The sequence below is a fragment of the Myripristis murdjan genome, chromosome 4 (genome assembly GCF_902150065.1).
Source record: "Myripristis murdjan chromosome 4, fMyrMur1.1, whole genome shotgun sequence".
NCBI lineage: Eukaryota > Metazoa > Chordata > Actinopteri > Holocentriformes > Holocentridae > Myripristis > Myripristis murdjan.
In genome coordinates, this window is record NC_043983.1 from 19,970,936 (window position 1) to 19,985,511 (window position 14,576).

Consider the following 14,576-nt stretch of genomic DNA (forward strand, 5'->3'; position numbering starts at 1 on the left):
GTTATTATAGGGCATTCAGACGGGAGCTGGATTACACAGCAACCACTTATCGGAAATAAATAGTTTATATATAGACTTTTAAGGGACGTCAGAAAAGTTTCACAGCAAAACAGCCTCTTTTTGAGTATTGTAGAGGTATCAATCACAGGGGAAAATACATAAAAAATATGATAAGGTTGCACTATTCGTCATTGTGGATTTTTTTCTTATGACTTGGAATTTTCCGGTTGTTTAAAATCAACAATATCTTACAGCAAGCGACATTTGACACTCATTTCAAGTCCTCTCCGTTCCTCTTGGAGGTCTATGGTCCATCCCTGACCACTCAGCACCATTTCCATCCTTTTTCCTCGGCGTGTCCAAGTCAATTTCACTCCCCTCTGATTGGCTGGATTTGTTATTCCTCTTAAATGGTCCGCGCGGTGATTGGCTGCGGGGAGACTTACGTCAGGCACCTAAAAGGGGTTTTTACTGGAGGTTTCTTCCTGTCAGCGACACATGTAGAACAAGCAACTAACGGGACCAGAGACCAGACCAGAGGACAGTCAATTATAGTCTTATGCGTCGCTGGCAGCCTCGTTTTTTTTCCGCCACAACAGGCCGACTCAGTTCTCGGTTTGAGGAAATTACAGCATGCGTAGACTTGTAATTACGTCTTGCAATGGACTCCTTTTGTTCCAGCGAGAAAAGAGCACCAAAGCAACAGTAAAACGGGACCGATCCAGTGGAAATACTATCTGATAACTCCATTTGCCTGCACTTCGCTTATTGCCAGTGAATATCCGAGCTGAAGTCCCTCGCTGAGGCTCGCTGTTGCAGGGAGCTGGAGGCCGACTGTGCGCGCTAGTCTTTGCCTACCTGTAGTTTTTGGGACTGTTACAGCCTACCTGTGTGCCCAGTCTGCTCACATTCAAGTCACAACTTCCCAATCATTACACTCAAAAGGGACAAACGAGGTGGGTGCTCATTGTTTTTTTTGTTTTGTTTTGTTTTGTTTTTTCCCCAGCTATGTTGCATGGTGACTCATTAAAATGTATTCTAATTATAGATCGATTACACTGGAGGCGAGCGATTCACTGCCTACTTGATTCACCCAATTAGGCTTTTTAAAATTTTCTCTTGTTTTTAAAGAATGATATTTGATAGCCTGTGTTAATCGACATTATCCATCCGCTTTTTTTTTTTTTTTTTTTTTTTACACCAGTGTTCATGCATTTAGCCCACGATAAGACCGACGTGATACCACAGCGGCTCACTGGAAGTAATCTCCTATACTCCTGCTTTTATTTCCCATTAAAAAAAAAAAAAAAAAAAAAAGCAGCAGCAGCGGCTCCCCGACAGGATCTCTCAGCACTTGGCTGCCTGATATGTTTTTCTATTTCCACGACTTCATCTCTGTGCCCAAATTGCCTGCCCGTGTAATTACTTGAGTTAGCCCATTTAAGTTAAAAGCCACCCCCCCCCCTCCTTCCCCTCCTCTCCTCCCCCATCCTCCCCCTCCATACGCAAAAAAAAAAAAAAAAAAAAAAAAAAAACTCCTTTTCCCCGAATGAAACTTGACGATGGTCCGTCTTATTTATCTGGGGAGTCACTTTCAGGTCGGCTTTTTGATTCATCTCCTTTTAGATTTAATCAGCACTAAGGTACGCTGCAGCTTGTCCCTAAGAGCCATTAATGGGGTTACTGAATGCTTTTCTCTGTGCTGCCCCCCTCCACTCCTCCCCCTCCTCCTCCCTCACCCAACCTCACCCCCCTCCCTCCCCCAATTAGCCTACCTGCCTTTCAACAAAGATTTGGCTTAGCAAGGCATGTACCCTGCCTGACCAAATTGGAGAGGATTACATTTGAAAGAGCCCACATTAATTTTGTGGGTGAAACAAATGCCTGCATTGCATTAATAGATTATAACACTTAGCCTAAGACTGGGAGGCCTACAGCATTACAGCAGGCCTATAGTGTATCAAGGCTATCAGTCCTGTTAAGCCACATGAGGTAGGATGTTGTTAAATACTGAATATTGGTCTCTAGTTGCAAGACAGATTGTATTCGTGTGTTAAGTAAAGTCATTAATAGGCACGGTAAAGGCCTGCTAAGCAGCAAGTGGTGGTTAACACTGAACTGTTATGTCTTTTTAAGTGCTACAGTCATGCACAATTTCTTTTGTGTTTGCAATAACCATCACCTCACAGCTATCCAAAGTGCAACAGAGTGATGAACTGTGCGGTGAAGTATTGTGCTATTTAGAAATTCTTATAGGACAGCTCAACAAAAGCCTGCACTGCATAATTGTTCCTCCGGCCCCTCAGTGTTATCAGTTAACAGACATTCATCATGAGAGGTCCAGTGAAGCAACAGCGTGGGGATGAGACAGAGATCAAGGGCAGATTAGTCCATGCAATGACTCGCCGCTCTCTTGTAGCTGAACAGGACTCAGAACTGCTCCCTTAATGAGATCCGCTATTGTGCTGTTGAACAATTTGCCGTCTGAAGCCGCTCAAAGTCCTCGGTGATGCAACAAGGCGTTGGAGGGCATATCAAGAGGCCTGATATTTTCATTTTGTTAATTGATTAGTTTGCTGTTATCACCCTTGTTGTGTCGAGAGCCAACAGACAGCACTGTGACCCATTTAAGTCCTGACTCATCTGTGAAAAAGTGCTTTATGCAACTGATAAAAGTATGATCTCACATCTTCCAGAAGTGACATGCATCAAAATGATCGCCTCTGTGCATGTGTGTGTTTTTAGGGACAATGGTGAATCCCGGAGGCAGCACCCAGCCACCACCGGTGGGCGCAGGTTCTCTGTCCTGGAAGCGGTGTGCAGGGTGCGGGGGCAAAATCGCAGACCGTTTCCTCCTTTACACCATGGACAGCTACTGGCACAGCCGATGCCTCAAGTGCTCATGCTGCCAGGCCCAGCTGGGCGAAATAGGCACATCCTGCTACACAAAAAGCGGCATGATCCTCTGTAGAAATGACTATATCAGGTGAGAAAATGACCTTTTAATGCGTGCATGCATTATTTAGATGAGCTCTAATTTTCAGATGATTATCTCTGATTGTCTTTAATTATCTAAAGATTATCATTCCTCTTGCACTGCTACAACAGATTACTCATGTAGCATCTCATGAATTTTCCAGCAAAAAATGCATTTGTTAAAAATAACATTTGTTTTAAAAATCCTTGGAATTTTGTAAGACAAGGATATCAGATAAAGGAAGAATGAAACTCAAAACAGGACTTGATTACCAGAGATTTTTTACTGGTCATGCAATGATCTACAAGGTTGGATGTATTTCGAGGAAACATGTGTCTCAGATTGTACGAACATCATCAGGGCTCATTAAAATATCCTGGTTGAAGTCTCCCTGGACTATCCTGAAAGAGGTCAAACACGCTGGCATGTTGACAGAGCGCAAGGCAAAAGAGTCGCTCTGCAGACCATCTGCACGTCTGTTTGTCGTTCATGGTCAAGTGAAGGAGAGAAAAAGGGTCTTGCAGGATTTATGATTGCTCTATGAGATGATTCACAAAGCGTTTGGGTTACGTACGGATGTCCTTTTGTCACATGGGATTTTTTTTTTTTAATCACGTTTGGTAATTTTTCAATAACAAAAAGAGGCCATTTAATTAGCAAAAAGAGCCTTTTTAATATTCAACTAGATGTGCCAGACACCTAACTAGAGCTTATTGATGACACTCTCATTCTGGTAATGTAGAACAGTCCGATGAGGCAGCCTGGTCATTCAACAATTTGACCCTTGGAAGGACAAGGCACATCTTTTACTGAATATGACGTGCAAGCGAAGTTCAGCATACTTTCTTGTGATGCGTTAAGGAGGAGGTGCGGCGTTCATTTGAACCCTATTCGCCATTTCGTTTTTTGACAAAACTTAAGTTTACTGGCATATTTATTCAAAACATTTTGGCCTTCAGCTTTTATGTTTTAGTCTTTATAACTTTGCGTATTGTTTAACACACATTTGGGTTTGAGTACAGAAACAGGATACATTTTTTTACATGAAAAATCAGTAACTTAAAAGGTGCAGTTGTACTACAGTCACCTTACTAGGTGAACATGTACATGCAACACTGCTATTAAATCTGCACGGATAATTTGAAATCTAAAGTGTGCCTGTGCGCTCTCCACCCACCTCATAAAAAGGATGAGGAAGTCAATGGGGTACTTCATTCATAATGGGACTATAACCTAATTAAAATTGGAAGGGGGAATATGTGGGTACACCTTTCCACTTGTAATGAGAGCATGCTTGGTGGAAGAGCTAAAACGCATATTATAGAACCAGGAGATCTCTGTAGAGATAAGGATAGGAGGGGGAAAAACATCTGACAGTGAGTCTACACAATTAAATGCTTTAATTATAGTCCCCCTCCATTTCCTTTAGTCCTGATGGGTTTTATCTAATGAGATCTGGTCCCTGGCTTGTATCCGCTCCCAATGACGTGTCCGAAATGAATGAGAGCCACATTGCAAACAAAACATTTAATTAACCAAATTGGCTTTTGAGAGAGAGCAAGAGAGAAAGACAGATAGAGAAGAGGGATTATTGTGAAGGCCAGTTGCTGCTGTTTTTTTCCCCTTCATCTTAAAGAGGCAGGCTCATTTTTGTGCTAGGTTGCTAAACTGCCCGCACGACATAAATTTTGAGCTGCAGCTCCAAACTTGAATTAATACAAGTGATATGAAAATGCTCATCTGATTGATCAGGATGCCTGACTTGAAATGCATCACATCAACCCTAATGGGATGTATGCCTGGCCTGGGATGATACCCATCTCTCATCAATCAAGCAGGGATATTCACATGCCACAAACATCACAGGACAAACAGCGTCTCTGTTTTCATCCACTGCAGCCAGTGAAGCTTTCACCGGCTTTAACGTCAAAGTTAATGTCAGAGTTGCGCTCGCTGTTTAGGATCATGATGTTTTTAAGCTGGGGGTGGTATTATTTGTGTGGGCTGCTCGTGGAGGGAGAATTAATTTACATGTGGCTGCTGGATTCAGGGAAAATGCTGTCCCCTTAATTGAATAAGCCTAGGTAATTAAATGGCACTTTTCCAATAGAACGTGTGAGGTAAATCTAATAGTTGGTTATTTAATATCACTTTGAAGTCTGCCCACTCAAGCACTATGACAGCACAAGAGAATGTGAACTATTAGGCCAGGAAAAACCGGGATCTCAGAAATTAATTAAATCGCATGCAATTTAGGGGAAACGTTTATCTTGATTTGTCATAACAGAATTAATTCAAGGCCTTCAATTCACTTGGGGCCAGATCTGTTACTCTGAATTAACCAAGTGTAATTTGGCTGATCCCCCCCCACCCCCCACCCCCCACCCCCCCACACACACACACCTCCCCATCCCCCTCCACCCAAAACACACACACAAACACCCACACGCACAGACACACACACACACACACACATACACACAAACCCATACACCCTCCCTCATCCTCACAATCTCACTACCCCACCCCGGCCCCTCCACCTTTTCTCTAATGCAGCTCTTGCCATTATGCAAAGCCTCGCTTCAGTATCAATATGGCCTAGTGCTTTTAAGGTGCTTTGGCTGCTGATGTAGAGAGCCATTTTTAATGGACTGTGTTGCAGAAATCATTGTTGTGGGGTAATTTTACCCTGCTCAAAGGCCTTGGTGAATGAGGTCTGCATTTACCAGACAGCCTAACAGCAAGCCATGCTATATTTCACCTGGCAGTCAGTGCTGAAATTAAATCCAATAGTCATTGCCTATAGACAGCAGACAGCTCCACATTTTGTTGTTGTAGTTGCTGTTGTTATTGTTTTTAATCTAATGAAAGACATTGGTCGTTGTGTTTCAAAGTCAGATCCCCGATGCAGACAGGTAAAAACAAATAAATCAAGGCGGCATTCACCACGTTACTTGACAAAGCCATCCTCCAGTGTCTGATCGTACATGCAAAGGCTGGGAAACAATGTAAGGAGCGCTGATTTGGGGGAAGGAAAGGCTGAAACCAGATGTGTCATTGCAATTAAAGAGTCCCCTGGCCTTAATTATACTGACCCGGGTCTCTTCTTCACCCCAGCACAGCAGTTCAATGGAAAAAAAAAGGCCATTAAAGTCCAAGTTCAAACTGATAGCAACTTAATTGAGCACCTAAAGGCTTTGGCTCTTTAAATCAAATGCTGGTAGGAGTTATCCTCTGGTAAAATAATTAACCTGGTATGAGCACTGCACGGTGGTGAAAGGGAAGAGCTATGGTGGAAATCTCCTGTAGTCACTCTTTGTTTTCAACAGCTCTCAAAAACATTCACACTGGGGAAATGAGTGGGGGAATAAATTACATTGCACTCAGCTTTCCACACGTGCATCTGGAACATATTTTGAATGTGAGCAATCTTTGAATTTTGGGAAGTCCAAAACAGGCGGGGGAGGGTGGGTGGCAGGGGCGTGGCCTTTGATATCCACAAATGGCTTTGAGGGAGACGACATGCAATTGTTTGTGTTTTCTACGCAAATAGCATAAACACAATGGTCTTAAAACAAAAGGCTGTGTATTCATTTCCGCTATCATGTTTGTCCCAGCTAAAGCACAAAATTGGCAATGTTGTGACAACAGTCTCCAGTTAATTAGTTTCCGAAATTGAGTTTTGATGGAGCCCTTCCAATTGATGCCAAGACAAAATTTGCTTCTTCTTAGGCTTCCCTATTGAAAGCCATTTTCGTGTGCCTTTGCAGAGAGCGCTCCCTTGTTGTTCTGTCAATATATTTAACAACCGCATGCACTGTGTTTGGGATGGGAGAAACATTTATTCCCTCTCACTGTCTCACAGTTGTTTCACTTATTTTCAGTTTCGTGGCTCTGAATGAAATTGTCAAAACATTTTCATAAAATCAGAATATCAAAACATAAGAAAATGTTATTCTTACCCTCCCCCATTAATTCTTTTAGCCAAACAACTTTATCTGATTCACAGACACCAGTGTTAACCACTCCCCCTATCCCTTTCTTTCTCCATCCTTCTCTCCCTCTCTCCTCCTCTCTCCCGAGCATGTCAGATGCCGTGGTCTTATTTGATTGCTTAGGAAAAGTGCAGTGATAGAGCAAACACCCGGTGAGATATGATGACAAATGGGTCCAGATCCCAGTAAATTACTTTCTGCTCAAATCGAAATTTCATTCAGTTTGCTGCTCACCGAGATGAAGTAATCTAAATTGTGGACTCAGAAGGAAGATAGAAGGGAAGCTGGAGCAAGCATTTCATTATCAAGAGGCAGAGGGAAAGAGAGAGAGAGAAGGTTAGGGACGAAAGAGATGAGCAGAAGCAAATCTAAAGTGTTGACACCATGATTGAAAAGGTTAACCCATGCACATTATATATCAACCCGAGTAGCTACGGGTTTCTAATGGAAACACGGCACTGACAGAGCATTCACAGGAGTCCTAATGGCAAAAGCACTATGTCTCCGCCTAGATGTACAATCAAATCCTCTTAGGTCCTGATTGCTTATGTTCCAGGTTATTATTAGGTTGCAAAAAAATGTGCACCAAAAGTAATATGCAGTTTTGCTGCTGGATGCTCGGGGAGAGCAGAGTGCTGGATGTTTCATTTTGTTTCCCGGCATTGCTATGATTTTGTATTTCCTCATGAAGTTGGATTTTCTGTCTTTTCTTTTCTCATCGTTTTTCCTCCCCCCTCTCTCTGTGTCTTTTGTATTCCCTAAAGGTTAGGAATGAACCCGTTTTAGACAGGAGCTTGAGAATATTGAACTTGCCACTGAATATCAATTTTCATTCAGACACAAACTCAACAGCCAAACGTGTACATGAAAAACTCTATTTTACATGGTGATCCAATGCAGATGAATACAGCGGCTGTCCCCTCTCTCTCTCAGATTATTCGGGAACAGTGGAGCTTGCAGTGCTTGTGGTCAGTCCATTCCAGCCAGCGAATTGGTGATGAGGGCACAGGGCAACGTGTACCATCTTAAGGTAAACTCACCGACAACTTCCTATGAAACTCTTGAAAGCCAGACTGTTGCTCACATATCACACAGTACTGTCATTTACTGCACTTGTGCATCCAGGATCATCATGCCCTCCATGGCCAATAACGTAAATGTCAGAGCTAATTTGAAAGCCTTGCTGTTGAAGCAACGTGAACTGGAGGCTGTGTTATTTGCTGATGAAAGAAAAACCAAAGAAAGTAGTCGTGCTGAAAATGAGAACTACCAAGAAATGAGAAAAGAGAAAAACTTGTTTAACATCTCAGGGACATTTTAATTAACAGCCAAAATGAGTCTTATAATAATTAGTTTTAATTTTAATTGGGTGCACCTGTGTTTTCCACCTTAAACCACCATTCACACCTACGCACACACACTTATGCCAAATTCTGCTTCTGCATATGTGTGTATTTGCTCTGAGGTGTCATTACATAATGGGACTGAGTGCTGCCTTGTGGTCCAAGGCAGTGTGTGTGATCGGTTCTCCCTCCTCTCCCCCCCACAGTGTTTCACATGTTCCACCTGCCGGAACCGGCTCGTCCCCGGGGACCGGTTCCACTACATCAACGGCAGCCTGTTCTGCGAACACGACAGACCCACAGCACTCATCAACGGCCATTTGAGTTCACTGCAGACAAACCCACTACTGCCCGACCAGAAGGTAAGAGCCACTCGTCAGTGTGGAAAACCCTCCCTCCCTCCATCAGTGAAAAATGACTGGAGCTCTTTTCCCCGCCACTGGTGGAGAGCGCTCAGAAGTTCTTTGTGGTCTCATTTCAAAGTATTAAAAGGGTCAGATCATAACTTCAGAGAAAGGGACAGTCACGGAAAGCTTGTCATCAGTCAACGGGAGTTGTTAGCGGGAAAAAAACCCTGTAATTTCCACGCCAACATTTTTCATTCTGTTTATATTGATGTCATTGATTCATCTTTACTGCAAGGCATGCAATAGATATTAAATCTTACAGACCAGAGATGCATTTTAATTTTAGACAAGCGATAGATTTTTCCATCATTCTTGTTGGAGTATGTACACTCAGAAAATCTGTATTAAATGTCAACACAAAGCATTTGAAAATGACTTTTTTTGTACCGCCGTCCTCACTCAGTCTGTTACGAGCAGATAGATATTTGACGCATTCTGAATTTATTTGACACCCCAAACTAGATTTACAGTTGCACCGAGAATGACAATGTGCCTTGCTATTAATACAGATTTTTTTGAACATAGCTTTGACTACTCTATCAGCATGAATAGGATCACCTACTCGAAATTATTACTACAAAAATATGTATACATGGCCTGAGGTTGAACACAAACGCCAAGCTGCTGCTAGTATATCATGAAACCTGTCATCATGGCTTTCCCTGATTTGATCTTGATGCCTCCAGTGAAAGCAAAACAGAAGGCCTAATCATATACGAGGGATAACTTCATTCTTCAGGACAGCTTCATTCTGCCAGCAGGAGATATAATCATTTTGCCTCACAACAAGGAGCTTTATTGATACCTTGTGTGCACCCACAGCACAGAGAGATATAGAAGGTGTTTTTGAGTGTGTCAGAGTCTGACTGAAAGAGGAATTATATTGTTGGGAGCATGCATTTCACCTTGAGTGGTTTTGTGAGTGGAGGAGAGGTAGAACTCCATTAAGGCCACCCCACCCTCTCCCCACCACCACCACCCCTCACGTCACAGTCCTTTTAAGGGCTTGTCACTTTTACAAATCAGCTCTAAGAGCTCTAAGAGCACCTCACATTTAAATTGAAAGCCGTTGCATTATCTAGCTTAATTTTAAATGTCTGTTTAAGTCCTTACTCGCACCCCCATGTCTCTTGTACCATGGCTGGCGCAGTAAATATGAGGCCTCATTGTTTATTTATGCGCTAACATCAATTGTAGTGAAAACTGCTGAATTATTGATGCTAAAATGCAATCTGAATATTGGCCCTGGTGCTTTAATTATAGTGGAGAGAGAATTATTAAATAAACACAGACACCTCCCTCGGTGGAAACCGTCTCGGGATGCTTTTGTTATCTCTGCTGGTGAAATAAGTTGAATTATCTTGCTGGTGGAGCACTTTATTAGATAAAGATTTTCATTTCTGTTAGTTGTTTCAAAAAATTGTACATGGGCGCCCTCAAATAACATAGACTTACAGTAGGATAACTACTTGCGGTGAGAGGTTTCTCAAAATCAATATAGGCTGTGTATCTTCAGCTGCATAACATAAATTGAGCGTAAGAAACACAGACTGGTGTGGACCGGCGGCGTGCGAAGGAGATGGAGCGCTGGAGCTCAGTGGCAAATGAAAAGCAGCGTGGATAGAAAATGAAGCAGTCACCGCTCGTATGGAAACGCAGAGTTGTCTTTTGACCATTGTTTTGATTATGTGCGATTTCACAGTGACATAATTGGTGTTGTCTGCGTTCATGGCATAGGACATTTGATGCTCATTTATTAAGCTTTCTTCCCAGCTTCTTCCTAATCTCTTTGTTCAGGACAGACAAATTACCTTTCTCATATGGAGCTGCTTTGACCCAGGGGAATGAGACCCTCCCAGCGTCAGTCACTTTAATTAGCCCCCAAGTAGGAGTTTGCAATTACTAATAGACTGAAGCCCTCCTAGTGATTTGAGGGATGAAGGGAAAAGTAAATTGCCCCTTAGAATCATGAAAAAGGCAAAGAGAAAGGATGAAAAAGTTGGTCTGAGCGCTGGTGGAACCAAGACAGATAATTGTCTTTACTCCCTCTGCATGTTTCGGTTTCACAGGAACTTAACACCTCCTGCAGTTATGTTGGAGCATTGTTATAATTATACAAAAGAGAATCACTTTATGAATGTGCTTTTAAGTTAATGCAAAGTAAATGGGGCACCAGATGGTTTCAAAAGCCTTGCTGATCAATAAATTAAATGAGGGCTTTACTGGGGCTGGCAAAAAGTTGATGGAAATCTGAATCACACGCGGGAGGCATTTGAAACATTTTGAGGCGTTTTGCGAGGCAATGCTTTTTGAATGAGGGCTCTTTTGTTGTCAGTGTCATCTAACCTTTTGTTACTGCCCCCCCCCCAAAATTGCATCTTTTGATGTTCTACTTTTATCTTCCACTATTCAGGTGTGTTAGGCGGGAGCTGTGCAGGAAGCAGGATGTGTGCCTTCATTTTAGCCCTTACTCATTGTCACCCAAGACAACATGGATCAGCACCCCAGCCTTTTAGCTGTGCTCCCAGGCCCTCGCTCATCACCCAAGTTCCCAGGAAAACCTCTGCCATCTACCAATATCCTGATATTATTTCTGCAACCCATATCCAACGCTCAGCCTTCAATCTTTGGCTTTCCCCAAATATGGGTGGATACTTGCACTTAAAGCACCTGAACTGGGATACTGAGGACTCCATGACCTTGGAATGAAAGGAGACTGATCAGAATCCAGGGGACTCTTCAGGAAGACAAAAATTAAATAACACACGGAGGATGCTCTGGGTGAAGTGAGGGGAAAGAGAAAAAAAAAAGACAAATGAGGTTAAAGCGAGTGCAGGCTTTTTCAAAACCTGCATTCGTACATTTGTTTAAAGACATTTTGGGGAAAGCGGGACCTTTTAATTTTTCCTCTGTTCCTTTTCTATCCTCATTTCCCAACAACATAGTGTTTTCACTTTCTATATTTTAAGTGTTGTAAGGGGGAATGTTTTTTTTTTTTTTTTCCTGGTGGTATATATTGAAAACATGGGGTTTTAAAAAAAAAATCTGTGGCTTTTTGTGGAAAACAAATCATGAACACTCTTGATGTATTTGTAAAACTACCATGTATGTACAGTATGCATGTAAATGTCGTTGTCCAGGCGTGGCTACAGTACATTCTACCCTCTCCACATGGCCCAATCCTTCATTCCTCCTCCCCTGGAAACCTGAACCCATGGCAAACTAAAGAAAGATGCTCATAGTCAGTAATGTAGAGATCTTCACCAACATATAAATGCTGAATGAAAGAGAAATTTATTTGTGATATTTTCCGAGACATTTGCTCCAGTATGGTGTATTTAATTAATAAAAAAATATTGAAGATTTAAAAGCCTCCTTTTAAATTCCTGGTGTTCACCGTCACAGTTACACATCGAATCCCGACAGGCAGGACGCCAGCAAATGGGGTTTAAAATGTGTTAAATCTGGGTTTTTATGCAGTATTTAGTTATTACGAAAGCTCTGAAGCTCACACAACAAGAACTTTACATCCCCACAGCAAAGTAAGTGTTATGCTGTGGCCTCTTCCTTCTCTCCACCAATGAAACATTTCCAAAGTGTCTTTATGTACATCTTAATGCAACTTCCCATTTGCCTCTCAACTTCCTCTTTCATGCGCTAGTTTGATATCAGTATGTGACTTGTATCTGCACTAATATTCAAAATACTGAGGCGCTGCCATTCAATTTCCAGCCTGGCAATCATCAGTGCTCATGATGAGCGTCTAACTGAAAATGGATAAACATATATCCTCTCTTTCTGTTCAAATGACCGTTTGCTATTCATCACCCTAATGCCTGACAGAAATAGAAGAAAATGTCCCTTTGAAGATTCAATTACTGCACAGAGTGAGAGAGGTGTCTCTCTTTGGCAGGCACAAATTGAATGGGCTATTTGCAGAACAAATTGGTGTTTGAAGTCATTGCAAGACCTAATAGGTCTGAAGGAGGAACCCAGTAACGCTTGATGCCCTTATCTGCGGAGCCTGGGCCCCTCACAAGCCCGTTGGTGTCATTGAAATGATGTTGGTCTGTAGGATATGATTTTAACGCAAAAATCAACCCAAATAGAGGAGTAAATAGACCCACACAGTAAATAGACTTTTCATGTTTGAAAATTTAATTTCAACACCACAAAAGTCTTGCAAATCTGGAGAACCTGACCTGATTGGAAAACATTCATCAACAAGCTTTTTTTTTTTTTTAATTCCTCCCAGTCTCCCAAATAAAACCTTCAACACGGTGCTCCCCTAAACTTTTAGAAATGAGCTTTACAAGTATTTTCAAGCTGTAAACACTTTGTTGTTATTTAGATACAAAATGAAGTCATGTTTCCTTTAGATCTTACCCTCCACATCTATGTTCATACAAAAGATCACACATATTGTTATTGATAAATTATGAATATTGATAAGCTGATAACTGATAGAGGATGAACGCTGTAATATAGGAGGTTAGATACTCATTTTTCATTGACGTAAAAATATATTTAAGGCTAACCTCAGAGTGATTGAAGTAAATGCTCCTGTAACGGCAAACTAAAGCAAAATAAAGAAAAGGGATATTTCAGTTTTTGTAATGATTATATGCTAGTTGAATGCCAGTTCTTAAACATAATAAGTGCTAAAAAAAAAAAAAAAAATGTTTTTCTTCCTCAGCCAGTCCCTGCCTCCCGTACATGTGCCACAGAGTGGGAGCTGTCAAAGTGGACAGACCCCACTCCTACAGCACAGATGCGTTTTTTTTAAACTTCTAAAATACATCCTTTTTAGATGTTAGCAGAATGTTCTCGCTGTAAATGCACCAGAATGATATTGTCAGACTAATGTCTCAAGAGATAATTCCACTTTTTATTCAAATGGCGCTTTGGCTGGAGCATCCAGGAACCACTCACAAATGGAATTTACTTTCTTTGCTTTTAGCTTTGTAAACATCAACGAGATGTAGCCAGCACTAATACTGGCATAAATATCTGCAAAATGTTTCAGAACCATCATCCTCGTTAAGCTGAAGTGTTTTTGTTTGTTGAAGTTTCTTTTTTTTTTTTTTAGGATTATTTGACCATAAATTATGAAACATGTTTTGGTTCTTATTCAGGGAGTGAATATTGTTGGTGCTTGTCAGGCGATAAGTAGGAAAGCAGACCTCGCACTGCGGCTTCACCTGGTTCTTAGGCCCGGCTGACTCTCAGGCCAAAGATCCCTCTGAATATCACATTAAAAAAGGGAATTATCCTTTAAGTTGATTTTGGGTTTGATTTCCCTTTAAAGTGTCCTCGGTAATCCGCATCATAACAACACTATGCTGCGCTACAGTATGGTGGCCTTTTCCATTATGAAATCCGCTTGGTTCCATTAAGCTGTTTACACACACAGCACACACACACACACGCACACAGACACGTGCACACACATAAATATACATAAGCTGTACACATGCGCACACACTCTTGCGCAGACACACACTCCCAGACATCTGCCTTTTCAAACTCAAATTATTGAACAGCCTGAATTGCTCAGTTTCAGACTCACTTAAATTAGTTTTTTTTTCTTTTCTTTTTTTTTTTTTTCAAATACCATTTACACATAATCCATATGTGAGAATTTGCTTTGATGTGCCATACCAGAGTGAGGGCTAATGGATCTTACCCACAACAATGGAGCATACTTAAATGGCATGTCTGCCTGAGGGAAATCACTTTGCTTCAACTTGAGCTCCTTCTCTCCCTCACTGGGGACTCGGGTGATGCATCACAACTAGATTACTTATGAACAGTCACCTTATATTTATTTGTAATTAATTTATGTCCTCACTCT

General features: G+C 41.6%; 1 protein-coding gene across 1 annotated transcript; it reads left to right on the forward strand.

Moving 5' to 3' along the window:
* The first annotated feature begins 505 nt into the window (after positions 1–505).
* lmo4b (LIM domain only 4b) lies at positions 506–12,092 on the forward strand. Its single transcript, XM_030050394.1, has 5 exons — positions 506–956; positions 2,746–2,986; positions 7,906–8,002; positions 8,522–8,677; positions 11,136–12,092. Exons 2-5 carry the CDS (start codon positions 2,751–2,753, stop codon positions 11,142–11,144), a joined length of 498 nt encoding a protein of 165 aa, XP_029906254.1. The 5' UTR covers positions 506–956; positions 2,746–2,750; the 3' UTR covers positions 11,145–12,092.
* The last annotated feature ends 2,484 nt before the right edge of the window (positions 12,093–14,576 follow it).

What these genes read in the sequence shown, in the direction of transcription:
- lmo4b (XM_030050394.1), top strand. Translation starts at nt 2,751, where the DNA reads ATGGTGAATCCCGGAGGCAGCACCCAGCCACCACCGGTGGGCGCAGGT. An exon ending in TGTAGAAATGACTATATCAG is followed by an intron (nt 2,987 to 7,905) that starts GTGAGAAAATGA and finishes TCTCTCTCTCAG; the next exon opens with ATTATTCGGGAACAGTGGAG. An exon ending in GCAACGTGTACCATCTTAAG is followed by an intron (nt 8,003 to 8,521) that starts GTAAACTCACCG and finishes TCCCCCCCACAG; the next exon opens with TGTTTCACATGTTCCACCTG.